The 18,557-nt window shown below is 43.5% G+C and overlaps 2 protein-coding genes across 9 annotated transcripts in view; one reads left to right on the top strand and one right to left on the bottom strand.

Moving 5' to 3' along the window:
* REV3L (REV3 like, DNA directed polymerase zeta catalytic subunit) overlaps positions 1-6,201 on the top strand; it is a 130,165-nt gene extending 123,964 nt beyond the window's left edge. For 3 of the 4 annotated variants that reach the window (XM_075498568.1, XM_075498569.1, XM_075498570.1), the window contains 3 exons: positions 632-878; positions 2,330-2,539; positions 5,046-6,200. In XM_075498568.1, the coding sequence (XP_075354683.1) occupies positions 632-878; positions 2,330-2,539; positions 5,046-5,186 (598 nt within the window). In that variant the 3' untranslated portion in view covers positions 5,187-6,200. Of the gene's footprint in view, positions 1-631; positions 879-2,329; positions 2,540-5,045 lie in introns of all 4 variants that reach the window. The other variant, XM_075498567.1, reaches the window with a different exon arrangement.
* A 253-nt stretch (positions 6,202-6,454) lies between these two features.
* Positions 6,455-17,646, bottom strand: SLC60A2 (solute carrier family 60 member 2). Of its 5 annotated transcripts, none has more exons than XR_012775230.1 (5): positions 17,361-17,646; positions 17,028-17,196; positions 13,849-13,965; positions 10,136-11,568; positions 6,455-7,667 (listed from the first exon to the last, which is right to left on the bottom strand). XR_012775230.1 is itself a non-coding variant. In XM_075498565.1 (5 exons), exons 1-5 carry the CDS (start codon positions 17,568-17,570, stop codon positions 7,617-7,619), a joined length of 1,605 nt encoding a protein of 534 aa, XP_075354680.1. In that variant the 5' UTR covers positions 17,571-17,646; the 3' UTR covers positions 6,455-7,616. The 5 variants fall into 5 exon arrangements, 3 of the variants coding, with proteins under 3 accessions (XP_075354680.1, XP_075354681.1, XP_075354678.1); XR_012775231.1 differs by having other exon boundaries at positions 6,455-7,664; XM_075498565.1 differs by having other exon boundaries at positions 10,511-11,568.
* Between the last annotated feature and the right edge of the window lie 911 nt (positions 17,647-18,557).

The raw sequence follows: 18,557 nt of genomic DNA, 5'->3' as shown, positions 1-18,557 counted from the left end.
GGCCTTGACTCTCCAAGATCACCCATCACTCATGGATATTAGATATGTTAAAAATTGTAATAATCATGCCTTTCAGTGCTGTGAAATACATTACCAGGTGTAATTTTTCATTTTTTTAAAAAGTACCTTACTTAAAGTTAACAGTTCATCCTGTTGATATTGTTTATCAGTAATAGATAATGTGAGCTGGCACATTTTGCCACCTTGCTTAATATAAAGGTCTTCAAATTAAGCCATGCTTTTTAAATAAAATAAAATTCAAGTCCTGGATTGATACGACAATTCAAATTGAATTGTCCTTTGCTTTCTGGGTACTTGAGCTCTTTTTAGTACCCTGGCAGCTCTTTATTAAAATATTTCTTAAAGGAAGGGGTAGCTAGAAAGCAACCTGCATGCAAATCCAAGTGACCTGAAACAGAATGTATCTTTAGGGCTCACATTCCAAGTTCTAAAATTTGGGTCTGATCATGGGACAAACTAAAATTGAAACAACTTGGTCCTGTGCTTCATAATAGACACTAACTTCAGTCATCTGGAGAGCTACTAATATAATCAGATGGGAAGCTTTACAAGCAAATGAAATAACTATGAATTTGTCTCTGGATGCATTATAAAGGCTATTTTTAAACAGGAGAATGCTTGCCTATGACCGTCGCTCTGAACCACGAGTTGGGGAGCGAGTGCCCTATGTCATTGTGTACGGCATGCCCGGACTGCCCCTGATACAGCTGGTGAGGCGGCCCATTGAAGTCCTGCAGGATCCCAACCTGAGGCTGAATGCTACATACTATATTACCAAACAAATTCTGCCACCGCTGGCTAGGGTGTTCTCACTTATTGGCATAGACGTCTTCAGCTGGTACCATGAGTTGCCACGGGTAAGTGTTTGAAAACAAACAGATTACAAACGCAGTGGATCTATACAGTCTTTGGTTTTATCATGACTTTTAGTGGAATGAGGTTTATATGAGGCAACAGCAAAGGTGATTTTACAAGGCAGTGTTTGATGCCCAAACATGCAGACCTGATTCTGAGATCTTCTGTGCAGTTTGTTTCATTTAGTAAATCAATTTTTTGACCAGTCCTTCTGTGCAGGGTTGATCACACTATCATCTTCTACTTTCTGCCTCCTTCCATAGTTTAAAAGAATATTTTGCCATAACTGTATATTTTTAGCGGTACTTGTATATGCATCTATTTGGCTGTACCACTTTTTAAATCTCTCTATAGTAGATGTTGGAACTCCTGTTTTTCCAAGATGTTCTGAAGATCTTTCCTCTTTATAGAAAAGGTGGTAATGCCTCAGCAGCAGGAACACTTTTTTAAAAATCTGTATCACCGGAAATTTTTAAACTAATTATATCCAAAACTGACTTTCCTAAAAGTTAAAGAAATCAATGAGACGCAGGAAGAGAAGTGTTAGATAGCTGGATTTTAGTTTGTGATTCCCCTGACAAAAAGGTGAAAGACAGTGTATCCGTGTAGTTTGGTTATTCTGCTTAGTGTAGATTTCAGTAGCGTAGTAGTACATCATGTTTCCCACTGCAGACTTTTAATATAGCCTTGATGGACTTCAGTTCCGCTTCTTTTCTCTACCTTTCCGGTGGCACTGTGACACTCACCTTAAGTATCGCCAACAAGCTGCTCTCAAAAAAGCAAAAAGAGCCCTGACTTTCTGCAAGGCCAGGGAGCACCGAGGGAAGTCAAAGGGAGCAGAGCAACTGGGTGTTTGAAGCAGGAGACTGAAGGATAGCACAAAGCTTAAGTCATGAGCACCAGGAGCAAGTGCAGAGAACAAACTTCCCTGGGCAGTGGAGGGGGCAGTGGTGGAGCTTTGTCCGGAGAAATCAGAGCATGAGCTAGAGCTACAGACCAAAGGACAGCGGCAGCTCTGTGATCGGGACTGCACTAGCACAGAAACTCTAGGGGAGGCACGATCCGGAAGGCAGCCACTGGAGCTGCAGCCAGGGCATGTTTGAACGTGAAGTAGATCAGCACCTACAAAAGAACAACTGCAGGAGGCAGAGTTTGAGATGAGATCGGGAATTTAGCATGTGGCAGAGGATTTCTTTGGTTACTCTTTCTCTTTTCTGGTGAGATTCCCTGTGAAATAGATGTGGGTGGGCTCTGTTCAGTGTATCACCTCAGGGCAAGCGCTACGCTCTTCAGAGTGATGCGATCCATGTTAACAATTTGTGAATGAACCCATGCCCTGCAGGCTGTGTTGCACTTTCATACTCCTCTTCAAAAAGATAGGCTATGTAATCTAGGAATAAGGCGAGCTGCTCTCTTGAAAATTCATTACCTCTTACATTTTTTTTTTTAACAGATTCAAAAAGCTGCCTCGACTGCCCGCAGTGAGCTAGAAGGACGCAAAGGCACAATCTCCCAGTATTTCACGACCTTACACTGTCCCGTGTGTGATGAACTGACCCAGTATGGGATCTGTAATAAATGCAGAAGCCAGCCACAGCATGTGGCAGTGATTCTCAACCAAGAAATCCGAGAGCTGGAGCGTAAGCAAGAACAGCTGGTCAAGGTATGATTAAAGCATTTTGGATGTCTGTCAGCCAAAGACAGGGGCTGAAATTTCAAAGCAGCGTGTTACTGAATGCCCCCAACAGAAATGGGAAGTACAATCTGGGTGTTAAACGTGTTATAGCTTGCTTGCTTTTCCCATTGCTGTTGAAGGCAGCATAGCAGCTGTTACTCTCCTTAGCTTTGTGTAAAACTGAAGACAAAGGCGGGGATCAGAACAGCAGATGCTTTTATCCTTTTCTTTTTTTAAGAGTATCTTACATGGTTTGTAGGTGCCTTTTTACAATGGCAGTGATGGAGAGTTGTAAAAGTATGAAGGATTCACCTTTTTTGCATTAAAATAACTGAGGATGATCTAGTAACAAAAACGTTTGTCCCAGAAAAATTATTTATTTATAACATGGATGTGTTTTAGCTTGGGGGGGGTTTCTTGTTACCTTTCCTCTCGATAGGAATTTTCCAAGCAGTTTTTTTCCCTTGAGCTAGAAGTCAATTAAGAGAGTAGCTGACTGTGCTCACGAATATATTATAGCAAAGCACAATGCCTCTGCTTGCAGAAACATACACATATCCTCACCTAATTTCCATACTGTCGTATTTTATAATTAATAAATATTTTTGTTAAAATTCATTTTTAGCACGAGCACGTGAACCATTTTAAAGACTTGTCTGAATTGCAGGGATATAAATGTTCCTGTAGTCTAGGCATTGATTTGATAGGTTCCCATGGGGCTCTGTTGCTAGAAAACCATTATAATTCAGTATTCATAAATACTGCATTACTAAGGTGTGGACTGCTGTTTCTTTCTGTAATTTGTAGTATTTGCTCTGATCTGCATTGTAAATGGCAGTAGAGGAAGGTGATGTGTGTTCTGCAGTTTTCCTGTGGTACTCTGAACCTTTTACATTGCTTTTGTTCTGGAATAAATCAGAACTTGGCAGGCTGGTCCAGCCCCACAGGAGGATCAGTGGGTTTCATCAGAACAGTCTCTTGTCCCTGCAACATGCAACAGGTCGGCAAGGCCTGGGATCCCGCTCTAGTCAGTGTTTGATGACTCAACCTCTCTGTAAGAGCATCTGTCTCATTTTAATATGAAGATGTATATATCCTTCACAGCTTAAATTCTTGGCCCTCCTAGATTATAAATATGCCGGAGCCAGCAGAAAACTGGTATCACACTGAATCGTACATTATTTTAAAGTGCACTTAAAAATTACGTGCCATAGATTAAGGCCATAGACTTCTCCCCTCTGCACAAACTGAACCTACAAAGTGTCTTGGGTACCATTTGGTTTGGTCCCTTGCATTCAAACCAGCCACAGCCTCTTTCAAAAGAACTAGAGTAGACTTATTTCTGAGGTTCTTCTGGTGGTTACAAACCTGGAACAAACTGTTTAAATCCTGTTCTTTTTGGTCATGGTTGCAGGTCAGAGAACTGGTATCCTCTGAGGTGCCGCCTGTGGGACTTGGCCGAGAGGGGCTGCTCCTCTCCAGCTATTGTCAGTTTGAGTTTCTGGTCTTGCAGGGATTCAGTGCTGATACAGGTCTGGCTGAGAGGGTTGCTGGTGCCCAAATAATTTTAACATGGAAAGAAGGAAAGAACTAATTTTAAAAGCAAAGGATATGATTTTGATTTGTTGTTCAAACTATGCAAATGGTAGGATAACATTATGTTACATTTTGATGTCACAAAGCGCAAGTGTGGTTGGAAGCAAATTTCTGAGTTTTTGGAAAAACCATTGGAGGTGGCAGATACTGGAAAGGATTAAAAATAAAAGCGAAGCAGGGGCCTTTAGTTTTCTGAGGGTAGCTACCTTTGGAAGAACTGTGCCTGCTGCTACTTTATTCTATCAGGTATCTCATGTTAAAAAGCACTTTCAAGCAGCATTAACTACATTTTAACTACATTTAACGAGTAGTTCCATGACCAAGTGGAACCTGCGTGCCCTGTGTATTTCTGTCTTGGCATTGATTAACTCTGACTTGGAAAGTCAAACTCTAATTGAAGCTTATCTTGAAACAGGAGTAGTTTGGCAAGTCCCTTTCCTGTGTAGAGAATAACTGCAGAATAACAGTTTTGTCTTTTTTCACTAGGAAACTTTTATACAGGATAAGTTTATCATTAATATAACACACTGCCCCACTTAAATCCTCTCAAGTTACTTACCTGATTTTTCCAATAGCCACCATGTATGAGTAGACCTTAATTAGCAGGACTGAAACCCAAGCTGTGCAGTCAAGCTGTTGATCTCTGCCCAGTTCAGGGTGGGTGATGCCAGCTGGCCAGGCACCAGCAGCAAAATGAGCAGTCTGGCAGGGGCAGGAGAGGCTGCAGCAGAGAATGGAGCTGCTCTGGATCCCTCCTGGGCTGGGGAAAAGCTTGGTGCTGGGAGGGCTGGGCCTGTTCTGCCGATAGAGTGTTGAGGACTTGGTGGTCCCAAGTGATTTATGCCTTGCTTGTGGCAAGTTTCAAATAATCTGTTTTGCTTTTTTACATGTAATCTAGATATGCAAGAACTGTACAGGCTGCTTTGATCGACAGATCCAGTGTGTCTCCCTCAACTGTCCAGTACTTTTCAAGCTCTCCAGAGTAAGCAGAGAACTGTCAAAGGCACCGTATCTTCGCCAGCTACTTGACCAGTTTTAAATGATCTGTGTTACAGGATTCCAGGTGCTATTTTTTTTTCAGTGTTTACCACACTAAGACTATTGTGCATGGTGCTTTTTCAATTCTCATCTAGTCCAGGATTTCCATTTTAAGTGTTGGATTTATTATCTGAAGAATAATGAACGCTTATCCTAACTAAATTAAAAAAAAAATACATTTGTTGATCTATGAATAGCTCACTTTTTAAGATGTACAAATTTCTTCTTTCTTTCATGTTTCTAACATACTGTTTTATAATGCTGATGTTGAAATAGCTATGTGTAACATCTTGTAAATCCATTTCAAAGTAGAAGTCAAGTTTACTTCCTGGAGGAAGGAGCACTGAAAACCTCTTGAAACGATAAAACCATTAGTGTGTGTTCTTGAACTGTCAGTATCAAGACGTGTTACTTATATATTATCCATTCACTTTATAATTTTGTCTGCGAAATATTTTGTAAATACACTTTTTTACTTTTCAAACAACTGAGTAAAATAATGTGCAATGACTTTTATACAGATAATTTTAAAGTTGGTTGGTATATCTCCTCCTCAGTTTTGCTTGATTCCAAGTAGATTGTTATTTTGATCAGACTGTGCAAGCAGTAGTATCATGTGTAGCATTTTGAAACATTATTTTCTAAAAATTGCTGTCTTGCTTTAGCTATTAATGGGGCATTGTGAGGAACTGTGCAAAGACATTTTTGTTACAAACCTGTGGGACTGTTGCAATACTTTAAATATAAAATTTTATTCCATTTTTGCTTGTTTTGTATAGACATTTCTATTGCTTCTAAATATGCTTAAAATATTTTCTTTCCTTATGTACTGTACAGTTAAATCTTATTTGCCACCATCTTGACAAAATGTGTATTTAGAATATTTGTATAACTGTATAAAATGGAAAAGGAATTATGTGGTCAGTGCATTGTTTTCTAAACTGGAAATCATTTTGTTTTAGAAGTTAATAATGCAAACCATATTAAAGTTGAATAAAATGATATGGTAAAAATTATCTGCTTTTTTTATATTTATCCTCAGTTGCAGACACTTTTGTTTCCCTTGGTCAGCACACAAATAGTAATGCAACCACGACTGCTCCCATAAGAGTTCAGAATCCACAATTTTTGGTTTCCAGCTTAAGCTTTGGGATCTAAAACCTCGGCATCAATTCTTGGAGGTATCAATTCTCCCCCAAACCAGAAGAGAAATGTTTCTAGTTCTCCATTAGTCAAAACAGGAGAATTTTTAAATTTAGGAGTCCAGAGTAGCTTTGAAAAATAGAACAAAACTTTATTTACATCAAGGAACCTGAGTGCCTCCTCCAGTTAAGAATTTATTACATTCAAGACACAAGTCTGTCTATTAAATTTCACATTATACCGTACAATGTAAACACACACCAAGCAGAATAAAAACTATTAAATATATAATAGAACATCCACAGCTTGCAATGTGCTTTTATGCAAAGTAACTAAAAAAAACCCAAACCCATCAAGGCACAAAACTTTTGCCTACTCTTTCATTCTACCATTGGTCACATACAGAATAAAAGTGCAAACGCCAGGACGAACGTGCTAGTGCTTGCGGTACAACCCAGCATTTGGCAGTGTTTCAGGAATAAATAAAAATATTAAATGACACTTAACTGCAAAAGGTTACCTTTAGCACTGGAGCAAATGGGCAAGTGCTCATCTTCAACTCAGTCCTGGCTTTACAGACAAAAATACAATTCTTAATAAATTCAGATAGCTAATCCATGGCCCATGGTTCTTGTCCTCAACACAGAGATGACTTCTATAGCATAAGCAAGGCAATGGTAAAGTCATACAGTTTACTTCAAGTAATTTCAACCCATCGCATGTAAGTTTAAGTGTTTAAAAGCTTTCTGGAGGATCTTTAACTTAAAAGGCACTGTAAATAGATCCTCACTTTAACTGTATATGCCAGTAAGCAATTTACTTTGGAAGGAAATTTAAGTATGTAAAAACTAACATTCATTGTCTAAAAACAAGCCTTGAGGAACACCACAATCCAAGAACTAGGAAAGCTACAGCCTTGAACATTGAGGATGTCTGGAGCTGCTGTGAGCTGGACTCATTGTTGGGAGTGTCCTAGATCGGTTTTATCTTAAATTGCCTTGAACATTTCATTAAAGGGCAGCCCCTGCTATGAAAGGCATGCTTTTATGGGATAAGGAGAACAAGTTCTGTGAGTATATTCCATGTCAAGTTTGAGGCCAGAACCAAGACACTGAAGGCTCTAAGTACTCGCTAAGATGGCTCACAGTTTAGACATCATCCAGACAAAGGCCTCCACCTATCACTTGGACAAGATTCTACACAGTACCACTCCGGGTCACTCTGTGAGTTCCACTCTGTCTTCCTCCCACTGCTTTTTGGATTCTTTACCTTCTGTAAAAGGCTGCTCTTACCTTGGCATTCTAGGCTGTCGCTCCATTCCTGCTACCCAGGCCTCCTGCTTTTAAGGGGGAAAACCAGGGATGAATTCAAGTGACTCATGCAGGAATGAATACAGCCAGTTAAAAAAAAAAAAAAACTGTTTTGCACAGTATTTTTACATTTGTTGGGAAGACATAGTCAGAAACATAAATCACTGTGTGTATACATAAGCAATAAGTAGCTAAGGTTCAAAGAGGTAACAGCGTATTTCCCAATGCGGCTTTAATTTCAATTGTCTGTTTTTTTAGTACTTGATTACACAAGACACAAACTATCCCTGAGAACAATCTTGCATGCAGGACATTCAATTTGGAATTTCATTCCTAAGATTAGTGTATGAATTGGGGATTATTTAAAAATCTTCCTGTTGCCAGGTGTGTTTCTTAAACTAATTTTTTTCTGGCAACATGATCTCAGGTATGGGGAAACTTTTTTGCATGGCCATCAATTCAGGTACAGCTGATGAATTACAGTTCCAGTGGGGAGCTGCCATGCAACTGTTTCCGTAGCTTTTGTCGTTTATCCTGCACCAAACCCAGTTTTTGCCAAAGGAAACCTGTGACCTCCCGGGGGGGGGGGGGGGGGGGGGGGCAGGAATGCCTGCAAAAGCAGAGCAGAAGCAGTTACCCCGCTCCCCATCCACAGCGGCATTTGTCCTCACCATCAGGTAACAGCCCCACTTCTGACACACACAAAGCAGTTACGGTAGTGTGCAGGAAGAAAAAAGGGGAAAAGGAAAGTTGAAGAAATGAAGGCTTAATCTGCACTCGTTTAAGTCACCACCTCTGCCACACCACATCATTTGTTATCATATGGAACTAAACACACAAGGCCATACAGACTCACTCCTGTTGAACAAATGCTGTTACATGTACCTAGAACAGGACTCGGCCTGATATTTAAAAGCATTTACCATTACCTTAAGCAAAGAAGAGAACCCTTGTGTAGCAAGTGAAACAAGGCCATATTTTAGAGTGCAGGTTCATGCATTGCACTGGAAAAGATGCCACAGAAGTGCGCATAAACACAAGAAAAAAAAGGAACGGGCAAAACTACACTGGCATTCAAGTGCCAACAGCAGAGGGAGGCCCCCTCAACAGGGCAAGATGCAAAAAAAATTATGTTTTCACTACAGGTTGATTCCTGCTTCTTACTAACTTCTCAGAAGAAAGGAAAAAGCCACAAGGTTCTAGGTTGCACACACAGGGGACAAGAGAGGGAACAAAACCAAACTTGAAAATACACCGAACATCTAAGGTTCTGTGCGATGCTACATCTAGAGCTCTTTCGTTAGTAAATTAAATTTGTCAGCAAGAAAAATAATCGTAACAGTGCAAAGTAAAAAACCCCAAACATTAACACATTCTGACCACGCAGCCTTAAAAATCCTTAACCTACAAATTCGGAGTTTCAAGTAGACAAATTGCAAGAGTACTGTTTCAGAGTCAGATTTTTGCCATTAGCTGCTGCTTTTTTTTTTTTGCTCTTACTGGGGAGGCCTCGCTGGTAGGACTGGTCCTTCCCAGGTCTTCCTGCTTAGCAGCAGCAATGAACCTACAAATACAAACCACTGCTGCTTCTCTAGGAAGAGTCTGCCTGTAAGTCATTGCCCAAAGAAACAAAACCCAAATGGCAGCAATCCAGCTGGCAAGGGGCAAGTGATCATACAGTACAACCTGAAAGGATCATCTCATCGATAATTCCCCCTCAAATTTTCATTTGAACACATCACTGTGTTAAAAGTCTTGGCACAGGAAGCCAGAAAAGTTGTTACAACCTTCCTTTAAACAACTGGCTTAAAAACATCACAGCCCTATGTCAATACCATATATTAAGTAATCTGTTCATATGTAACTTTATCATCTTCTTCATACATTCCTTGATTTCAGCAGTAGTGCAGTAATTAAAATCACAAGTACAATCACAAGTTACTTTAGACTATTTAGATTTGTCATCACTGTTTAACTAGTAAATCAAAGTTAAGCATTACAGCAGATTAATACGACCCATTTTGTCCCCCTTCCCATACACGGCTTTTAAATGACCCAAAGGCATGGTTCCACTCCTAAAAATTAATTTTAAGTTTCTTCTCATCTTAGTGACAGAACCAGAAAATTATATAGTTTGCCAATAGGTTATCTATCTGATTTACAGCCGCTGGGCGTCACCTGAAATTTGACTTGATTTCCTGGTTTATGTCACACACAAACTTTCAATGCAGTAGCAACATTCTTCTTTCACAGGATAAGCAAGCTCAGCATCACAGGTAACAGATTTCTCTCCTCTCTCATGAAAACACTTTGTGACCAAGCACATCGGAACTGCACCCTCCACCCACCCCCAAACAACTGAGTGGTCTGAGCAGTCCCCTTCTTTCCTAGTTAGTTCTTATTACAGCATATATTACTTAAATGCATGCCTCACACTTAGAAAACACCTCTTATGCTTTAACATTTTCGGTATAGTCTATACATTGTATCACATTACGCCATTCACATCACGGTGGACTTTCCCACTCTGAGACACATCCCTGCAGGCTGAAAATGAAGAGGAGAAAGGGCCGGACAAACACAGAAATGAACACGCTGAGCTCTGCGCCACTAGAAAAGGATTCTCGAACCACTTCTACAGTTCAATTGCATTTCCCTTTTTAAAAAAACAAAGTCAGCTTTTACTTCAATCGTTCTTCTCCCGGTCAACATTCACATTTTTTCTCCCAGGGGAGCCACCAGCAACCACGGGAGAATCGCGCAATACGCTGTCCAGACGGGGCTGGAGAGAGACTTTGGCTGGAGAGTCCCCGGGTATCTTTCGGGAGGTCTCTATCACAGAGTTTCTCAGCGTGTCATTCATTTCTATTACCTCAAAGTCTGCTTCGTTCCACTCTCCCGCATCCTCCTCATCCTCTTCATCCTCATTAAGCCCCGAGTTTGACAACAAAGCTTTCCGGTCCTCGCTCTCACTCCTTTCTTTCAAGTCACTCTCACCGGGAGAGTTGGCCAATTTGTACATCAGAGGGAAGAGTACAACCGTCATTGCAGAAGTCACCAAGGCAGTGTACATAACCACAGGAACGTGGTGAAACCTTCCCTGAAGGTACCCCACCACGGCAGGAATGCACATCTCGCCCAGCGCGGCGCCGATCACAAACAGAGAAGCCGATTTTCCTTGCACGACCGTGTACTGTTCTATCCAGGAAATGCCGCTGGGAAAGATGGTAGCCATTGACGCTCCATACACAGCGGTTCCAACCCACAGCGAGGCTGGGTACCTCGCAAAGAAGGCCAAGCACGAAGAGGAGACAGCAGAGCCTATGATACTCAGCAGGATCATGGTGCCAGGGTACAAGCAAGCAGCACAGAATATTGCCACTCCTCTGCAAGCGGCAAATGCACCCCAGAAGACAGAATTCAAAGCAGCTGCTTCATTTTCTTTCATCTCGGTGAAGACCTTTGCATGAGTAAATATGTAAGAGCCGTAAGTGACCTCCGCTCCCACGTAGCAGAAGAAGAATATGAACAGGAGAAGAGTAAGGGCATAGTGGTATTTGGCAAACATGCGTTTCTGCAAAGAAGCCTTTGATTTGTCTCGAGCTGAGCTGCCCTTTGAATACAAAATAAAAAAGAAGAAAGAAACAAACAGAAGATAGGTCCCTATGACAATATAGGACCACAAAAAATCCGCACCAAGATGGTGTTTCAGTGCTGACACAGCTGATGCAGCTGATGCTGTTGGCACAGGCCTCAGGACAGACTGATTTGTCTTTTCAGCTACCGGAAGGTCTTTAGATTCAGAGCCTCCCAAGGCCATTTTAGCCAGGATTGGAGCCACAAACGCACCGACAGCAAAACTGAAGTGTAAGGCCTGCATATGCGGCCCAGCCTCTGCTCCCCAGGTATTCAGTGCCAGTACATTGCCACCTGCAGATCGGAGAGAGGATTCAGTCATTTTAGCCTGAAAGCAGATACTGGTTAAAAAAAAAAAAAAAAAGACAAACCAAACCATAACCTGTGTTATTAATTCAATTTGCAATAATGCCAGGTTTAGCCAATACAATGTGCAAAACTGTAGTTAACTGAAATTCTGCCTGTAAGCACCTTAAAGCCACGTGATTACTTGAGCTTTAGGAGGGTATTCACAGCAGTCAGAATGAAGAGCCACACACTGGCTTAATCCAGCAACAATGGCTGTACTTAATTACCCTACTTGACAATTTGCAGCATTTTTCAACCTTTTTTCAAAAGAGCAAATTTAACTGCTTCTCATTTCTGTAAGTTTTAAAAGCAACAATGCCCAACGCTAAGAATCAGAGGCCTCATTAAACAACATCCCAGGAAACATCAAGAATCGCTTGCTTCTGATGGGCTGGGACTACCCCAACTGCGTTCAAATGACTTTCCAGAAGCGGAAAGGTTTACAATAATACTGCTGCAGAGACCAAACTAGAACACCCTTAGGGCAACAATAATGCTAGAAAATAAGATCTCAGAGAGACATTTTTAAGTAGTCCCCGAGAAGAATGCAGGAAAATAAGAACAGTAACTAAATTCCCGTGCTACAGTACAGCAACCCTTGTCACGCAGCACTAACACTCTTCCAGATTAATTCAGCTACACTCTACTGCCTTGCTCTTAGTTTCTCCTGCTGGGAAGTCTCCCTGCCTCAAAGGTCTGACTTCCAAGCAGCACACCCACCCACTGAAGGCATTTTTACAATAAGCCGACAGGATTTTCCCATACGAAGAATTTTTAAACCAAGCGCCATGTATAACGATCCTACCACAGGCAACAAATACACCTCTGCACTCAGGTTATTAAGCATAACCTGTGCCAGGAAAAAACATCTTTTTCACTACTGGATCCCGTATCACGCTCTCTTCAGTGTTAACAGAGCTCCCTCAAGCTCCACAGGATTAGGGCAGATGGTTCACATGTGCAGCCATCCCTCCTCTGTGTCAGAAACCAGGCTCTGGCTGGGATGCTTCCAGAGCTGTTTGGATAGCTGGGCTAATTCATTAGCCAGCTCTTTCTCAGAAATAAGCCTGCCCTGAAGCTGGTCAACTGGATCCAGTCATATCTTGCTGGCTAGTAAGTAATCACAGGCTCCCTCAGTAAGCCAGAGAAGTCTGGACACTGCTGGCAAGTCACTGGAGAGGTGCCAGCTGAGTGGCCGCCTGTTGCGGCTTCACCAGCACCTTCTACAGCAACACCAAAACGCTCCACCATTGACCTATTTTTGGTTGTTTCCTGATCCCCATCTGCACGTATGCCAGCGTTACCCGCTCGTCTCTAAGTGCGCTTAGGTCTTTTGCTGTGGCCTCACCTCCTGATCCAAGCTGCCTGCTACAGCCAGCTCTCTCTCACTCATCCTTTCTAGGCCACGTCCAATGAACTAATTTCTGTGAGAGTTTCTTTTTCATACCTCTGGTATAAGTGACTTTTCCAACCACACCTGTAGGCATTTGCTCTGTAACTTCACAGGTACATCTTCCTCCATTAAGGAGCCTCTACTAAGGAATTGATTTTCAACAGGTTTCCAGCAAAAGCGGTTTGGTTTTTTTTCCAGGATGTTTGCAGTATGTACATGCCACAGAATTACAATTTGGTGTATAGAATAAATTTGTACTCCCAAACACCTAAGCGAGGCTGGCCAAGGGCAGCAAATATCCCTTCATTCAGGGAGACGGATGACATGCTGCTATGAGTGAGCTATGGCAGTAAATGCCTGCTGTGAATCCCCAAACGCCACCTGGCCACGTTTAGGTGGCCAACTCTCCAAGACAGCGACAGTGAGAGAATCTCTCAAACACCAGGGCTTGCTCAGGACTAACTTAGCTCCAGCTATCACTAATGAACCGTAACCCGACTAGCTTCCTGTAGATGAGTAATTTAAAGAAAACACTGTTTAAAGAGCACGTAGCACTTTCTTTACGCCTGTTAATTGTCCACTGAAAAACACATACTGATCTTCTCCAGGAAGCAAGAGACACCCAGCTCCCCAAGCCCCTTAAGGAAGGCCTGTCACAGAGACACAAACACTAGAAGTCTCAGGACCAGAATAATCCAAGAATCCCGGCCAGGTAAAACAGTTCCCCCTCTTTTAATTCAAGACATGTCACATGAAATACCAGAACAGTTTTTGTGAGCTTGAAGTTTCCAATTAGTTCGGTGAAGGAACTATTGGACGACGTGGTCCCTTACCTGTGTCTAGAATTCCCATGGAAGCTCCAATAACTGACATTAAGACAGTTAACAGCAGGGATTTCTTACACCAGGGGATCCCATAAAGACCAACCGTTGTTCCAAACATGGATAATGCTGGAAAGGTTAAAAAAACAAAACAAAAAACCCACATACTACAGTTTCCATTTAAACTACAAAACATACAGAAGACCAAGAAATACAAATACATTCATAATTATTAAAGCTACAGATAATGTAACCTAACTACCTCAATTCATGATTAGCAGAAGCAGCTACAAAGTTGAACAGAATCATTTTTCACTTAGAAAAAAGGAATTTCATCAGAATGTAAACACTACATGAAAAACCTGTTTTGCTACAGCTTTGTTTGCAAAGGGAGTAGCATCTGCTGCTAGAAAACTGAGAGGCCTTCTTCTGCAGACTTTTAAGTGCTATTTCAGTATCTTCTGCAAATTTCTGATCTAGAAATGTTACTTTACCACAAAAGAAGTAAAATGTGGTTTTGAACAGTATGAATTTTTTCCTCTGAGAACTACAGAGCATTAAATTTGGCTCCATTTTAAAAGAACCCAAATCACTAAACCCTTAAAATCCTATAAAGTGATTGCACCTTGGCCAACAAGCGGCTTCCATATAAAAATGCTGACTTTCATTTATATTCTGTTCTCACCCAAGGGATGTATTCCAAGGGATTTCTAGAGTTTTAAGAGACAGAACTACAAAATCTCTCATCATAAATTTCGCAGCAATTCATTAACTGTATTAGTTTTGCTATTATTAACTACAATTACAACATGCCATTTCAAAAAATATTTTTTAGCAGATGGAAATTATTTTTATTACAATTTGGGAGGAAGTTCAGCAATTAAATTCTATGCTTATAATCACCTTCACAATAAAATAATCTGCAATTGATATCTTGACTATACAGTATTAGGTTTTTAGAAAGCTTGTACCAGTTTAGATGTCTCTATTATTTTTCAAATCAATGCTGGATCATAGGTGGGGCAGCTACTTAAAGATTAATGGGGATTGATGTAATTAAGAACTTAGGTTAATTCCAAACAAAAACAACAACAACAAAGGGAAAAATAAATATCCAGAACCCCAGAGCCCCAGCGAGGTACTTGGAATACATGTCTCGAAACATTTTTGAAGGCTGGCATGCTGAGCTGCATGAGAAGCAGAGAAGCAGCTAAAGATGGGGTGTGTATTAAGTACAGCTTCTCAGATACCCGGCTCAGAGCTGAAAAGTGACTTCTCAGCAAGTTCTCAGTTGCCCACTTCAGCTCTTCACCTGACGACTTGGTACTTAAAAGCTTCCCTGACAAAGACAGATTATGTCTTCAATTTTTTCTCTATACAGTAGCAGAGTTTCAGCAGTTGAGAGATGGAAGGTAAAACTACGGGAGCCAAAATCTCTTACAAGCAGCCTTCAGATGATAGAAATGAGAGAAGATTCAGTAGTTCAAATTGTGCGTTTACCACAAGCGCTACCAAACTGTAAAGGATTAGGAGACAAATCGTTTTCCAAGCATTGCTGACAGACAGCTATCTTGTCTGATACTTCAGGAAAAGAAGCAAATACTAAACTATTTCGAGTTAACACTCGCTTCCACAGGTATATTAATTCCATTATGGAAGGTAAAGTCTCAAATGTCAGACATAGACAACTCTGACCTTGTCAGATGTACAAGGAGGCTGAAGGAAACCCACTTTACAGGTGTTCTGGAGGAGAGGAATAAAGAACAGGAAAGAGGCCAAATAAAGACATCTCAGAACAAGAGCAAATAAGAACTGATCCAGGAAGATGAAGACAAGAAGAGGGGGGGGAAAGAGAGAAGAGACAGACAGACATTATATGACATGACTACTCCCAATAGCAGAGACAGGCACACAGGGATAAGAAGAGACTTAGTTTAAACACTAGCAATGGAAAATGCATCTTCTCACATTCTCTGAACTGACCCTGTGATTACAGCACGGTCCTCAGGGGAGACAGTTCTGTTTGAATCTCCCCGAGTAAAAGTATGGGAAGGAGAAGGAAAAGAGCGAGCCCCGGTATCTGCTTTAGTCCCTAACTTACAGCACGAGGGCACATACTGCCATTACTGTGCTTGAAAGAAAAAAAAAGACAGGGCTTCCACTATTTTAGGTGTGCTCCGAGAATCTCTACCTGAACGAGACACTAACGTGACTCCGAAAGGAGCGCCTCACTTCTGGATGCCGAGCGTGGCTCTTGGCGACCTGATGGCCGAGCAGCCCTGCTCTGCCAGGACGAAGCCAGTCCTGTGCTCCTACAGCAGAGTTTCCACGTGTCCAGAAAACTCTTAAGACCATAAACAGTGGTTCCTATAGAGTTTAAACATCGTCATAGCTAGGCAGCAACTGAGCAGCAAGTTTCCACCATCACAGGTGGTATTTAATGTTTTTCCACTTTAAATAAGTTCTAATTTGATTAAGGCCCTCAATTAAGTTCTAATTTGATTAAGTCAAAATCTCTGTACTTTTGTCCAGTACACGAAGACGATCACTTCTGCTGAGCTTTAAGAGAGGGAAGGGTTTTACGAAGCTCTGCCCACAGAAGTGCACCCTCAGCAGGACTGCTGGTGGTTTCCGCTGTGTGCAAATGAAAGCCAAAACAGTTTCCCCTCTTTTGTTTATGCGTTTCATATAGTGACGTTATAGAAGCCCGTATGTTCCAAGAGGACCTATACTAAGCATATTACTTGATATAAAGTAAAAAAAAAAATCCAACTGCACTTTTTTTGTCCAAACCAAAGGCACCTTTTGGTCAATTCAAACAGGTTTTGTCAGTTCAAAACCAGTCACCACTATTAATATGCCCAGCGAGCCCACCCACTTGGAAATAACGCTGTACAGCAGTAATGCCCGGACACACGGCGTCAGAAAACCAACAGAAGAGAATATCGCGACAGCGAGCGGCAGCACCAGTGCGGTGGTTTACGGGAACGGCACCGCATGCCACAGGCCCCCATTCCCACGTCTCGACACCGCCACAGAAAGACGGCACGTCTCCCTGGCAGGCTGCGACAGCCAGAGAGAGGCGAAAGCTGGCCCGGCGGGGTTCGGCGGGCGGGATTTCCCTCACGGCCAGCGACTCTAGGCCAGCGCGGGGCTGCAGCGGCCGCCGGGGCGGGCGGCCCGGCACTCACCGAGGAGGAGGTGGGCGTTCATGGAGTCGAAGAGCACCCCCCCGAGCACCGACCCGCCCAGGTAGCCCAGGGACCGGCCCACGAAGATGTAGTAGATGTCGCTGACGTTCTTGTGGACGTTGGCGGCCAGGTTTTGGAAGGTGGGCCCCACCACCGCGATGCTCATCCCCTGCAAGACATTGTAAAGGCGGTGACCTCGCGCGCCGCCTTCCCCCGCCCGCGGCCGGTTCGCGGCCCCGGCCGGGCGAGAGGCGGCCGAGCGGCTCGGGGCCCGCCGGCGGCCGGAGGGGAAGGGGCCGCAGGTGCGGCGAGCCGCCCGCCCCCCGCGCTCACCAGCCCCAGGAAGGCCGCGCACAGCGCCCCGGAGATGCACCACCGCAGCGCGGCTCCCTCCCCGCCCCGGCCGCATCGCCAGCCGCCACCGCCGACCACGGACACCTCCGCGTGCGGCGCGGCGGGGAGGCGCGGCCCCGCCGCCGCCGCCGCCGCCGCCTCCCCCGGGGCGGCGAACCGGACGTGCTTCTTCCGCTCGCCGCCGGCCATGGCTCCTCGCGCCGCGGCGCCGCCGCCAACGGCCGCTGCGGCCCGCGGGGGAACGCGGGACGGCCGGCCCCGCCCCCTCGCATGGCGGCGCGGGGGGACTGCAGCTCCCGGCGTGCTCCGCGCCGCGCCGCCGGGCGGGGGTGTGGCCGCGGCACGTGCGAGGCCCCGCCCACAGCCGTTGCCGCGCCGGCGGGCGGGCGCGGAAGGGGGCGGCGGCTCCGCGTGTGCCGTCGCGCGTTTTGCCTTTTTTTGACCAGTTTTTGAGCAGTCGGCCGGGTTTTTAAGACTTGTATTGCTGGGGCCATTAACGCCCGCGCTTGCACGCTGCAGATAGCTACAGCCTCGTGCCGTACCGCTTCCGTTACATGGCCGAGCCAATTAATTAAAAGTGCCCGTACAAAACCAGAAGCGGGGGGGTTACGTGCAGGCCGCCCTGAAAAAAAGTATAATAATCAAGTTTTTAAATAGATCTAAAAGATTCTAATTATCTCAGTGAGCACTGCAGATAAATTTTTCAAAGTCATTTTTCATACTTTTTTTGACAGAAGCTCCTTAATATTAAGTCAGTTTGCTCTCACTGCATTCCTCGTACGAGGGGGTCACTGGCCACCGGGTCAGACACGAAGCAGGTGCTTTTTTTCGTTCCCCTTTCCAAGTCTGTGTTACGACATAACTCAAACTGTACTGGACCTGTCAGACAACTTGGCGTTCGTACAAGGTCTTTGTCCTCTGCCGTGCCTGTGCCATGTCACGCTTGCAAAGCTTGCCAAGACACACATATTGTTGGGGCTCCTCTTGGCTTATATTAAAACACTCTTGTATAAACTTCTACTACTTGCCAAGAGTAGTTCACAGGCTTTTCAAAGTGTTTCATTTCATTATTGCTGTTCAGCGCGGAGACGCTACTCTCTGTAAGAAAGGTTTACCTTTCAGAGCACTTGCTATTTTTAAGCCTGACAAGCAACTCAAAGGCAAGTCGGATTTTTT

Source organism: Mycteria americana, chromosome 3, assembly GCF_035582795.1.
Source record: "Mycteria americana isolate JAX WOST 10 ecotype Jacksonville Zoo and Gardens chromosome 3, USCA_MyAme_1.0, whole genome shotgun sequence".
NCBI classification, from domain to species: domain Eukaryota; kingdom Metazoa; phylum Chordata; class Aves; order Ciconiiformes; family Ciconiidae; genus Mycteria; species Mycteria americana.
This window is presented reverse-complemented; position numbering and strand designations above follow the sequence as displayed.

Coding starts and splice junctions, on each gene's coding strand:
- SLC60A2 (XM_075498563.1), bottom strand. CDS start 17,570: ATGGCCGGCGGCGAGCGGAAGAAGCACGTCCGGTTCGCCGCCCCGGGG. Junction 17,197..17,360: donor GCGCGGCCTTCCTGGGGCTG/GTGAGCGCGGGG, acceptor AATGTCTTGCAG/GGGATGAGCATCGCGGTGGT. Junction 11,569..13,848: donor CATGGGAATTCTAGACACAG/GTAAGGGACCAC, acceptor TCCGATCTGCAG/GTGGCAATGTACTGGCACTG.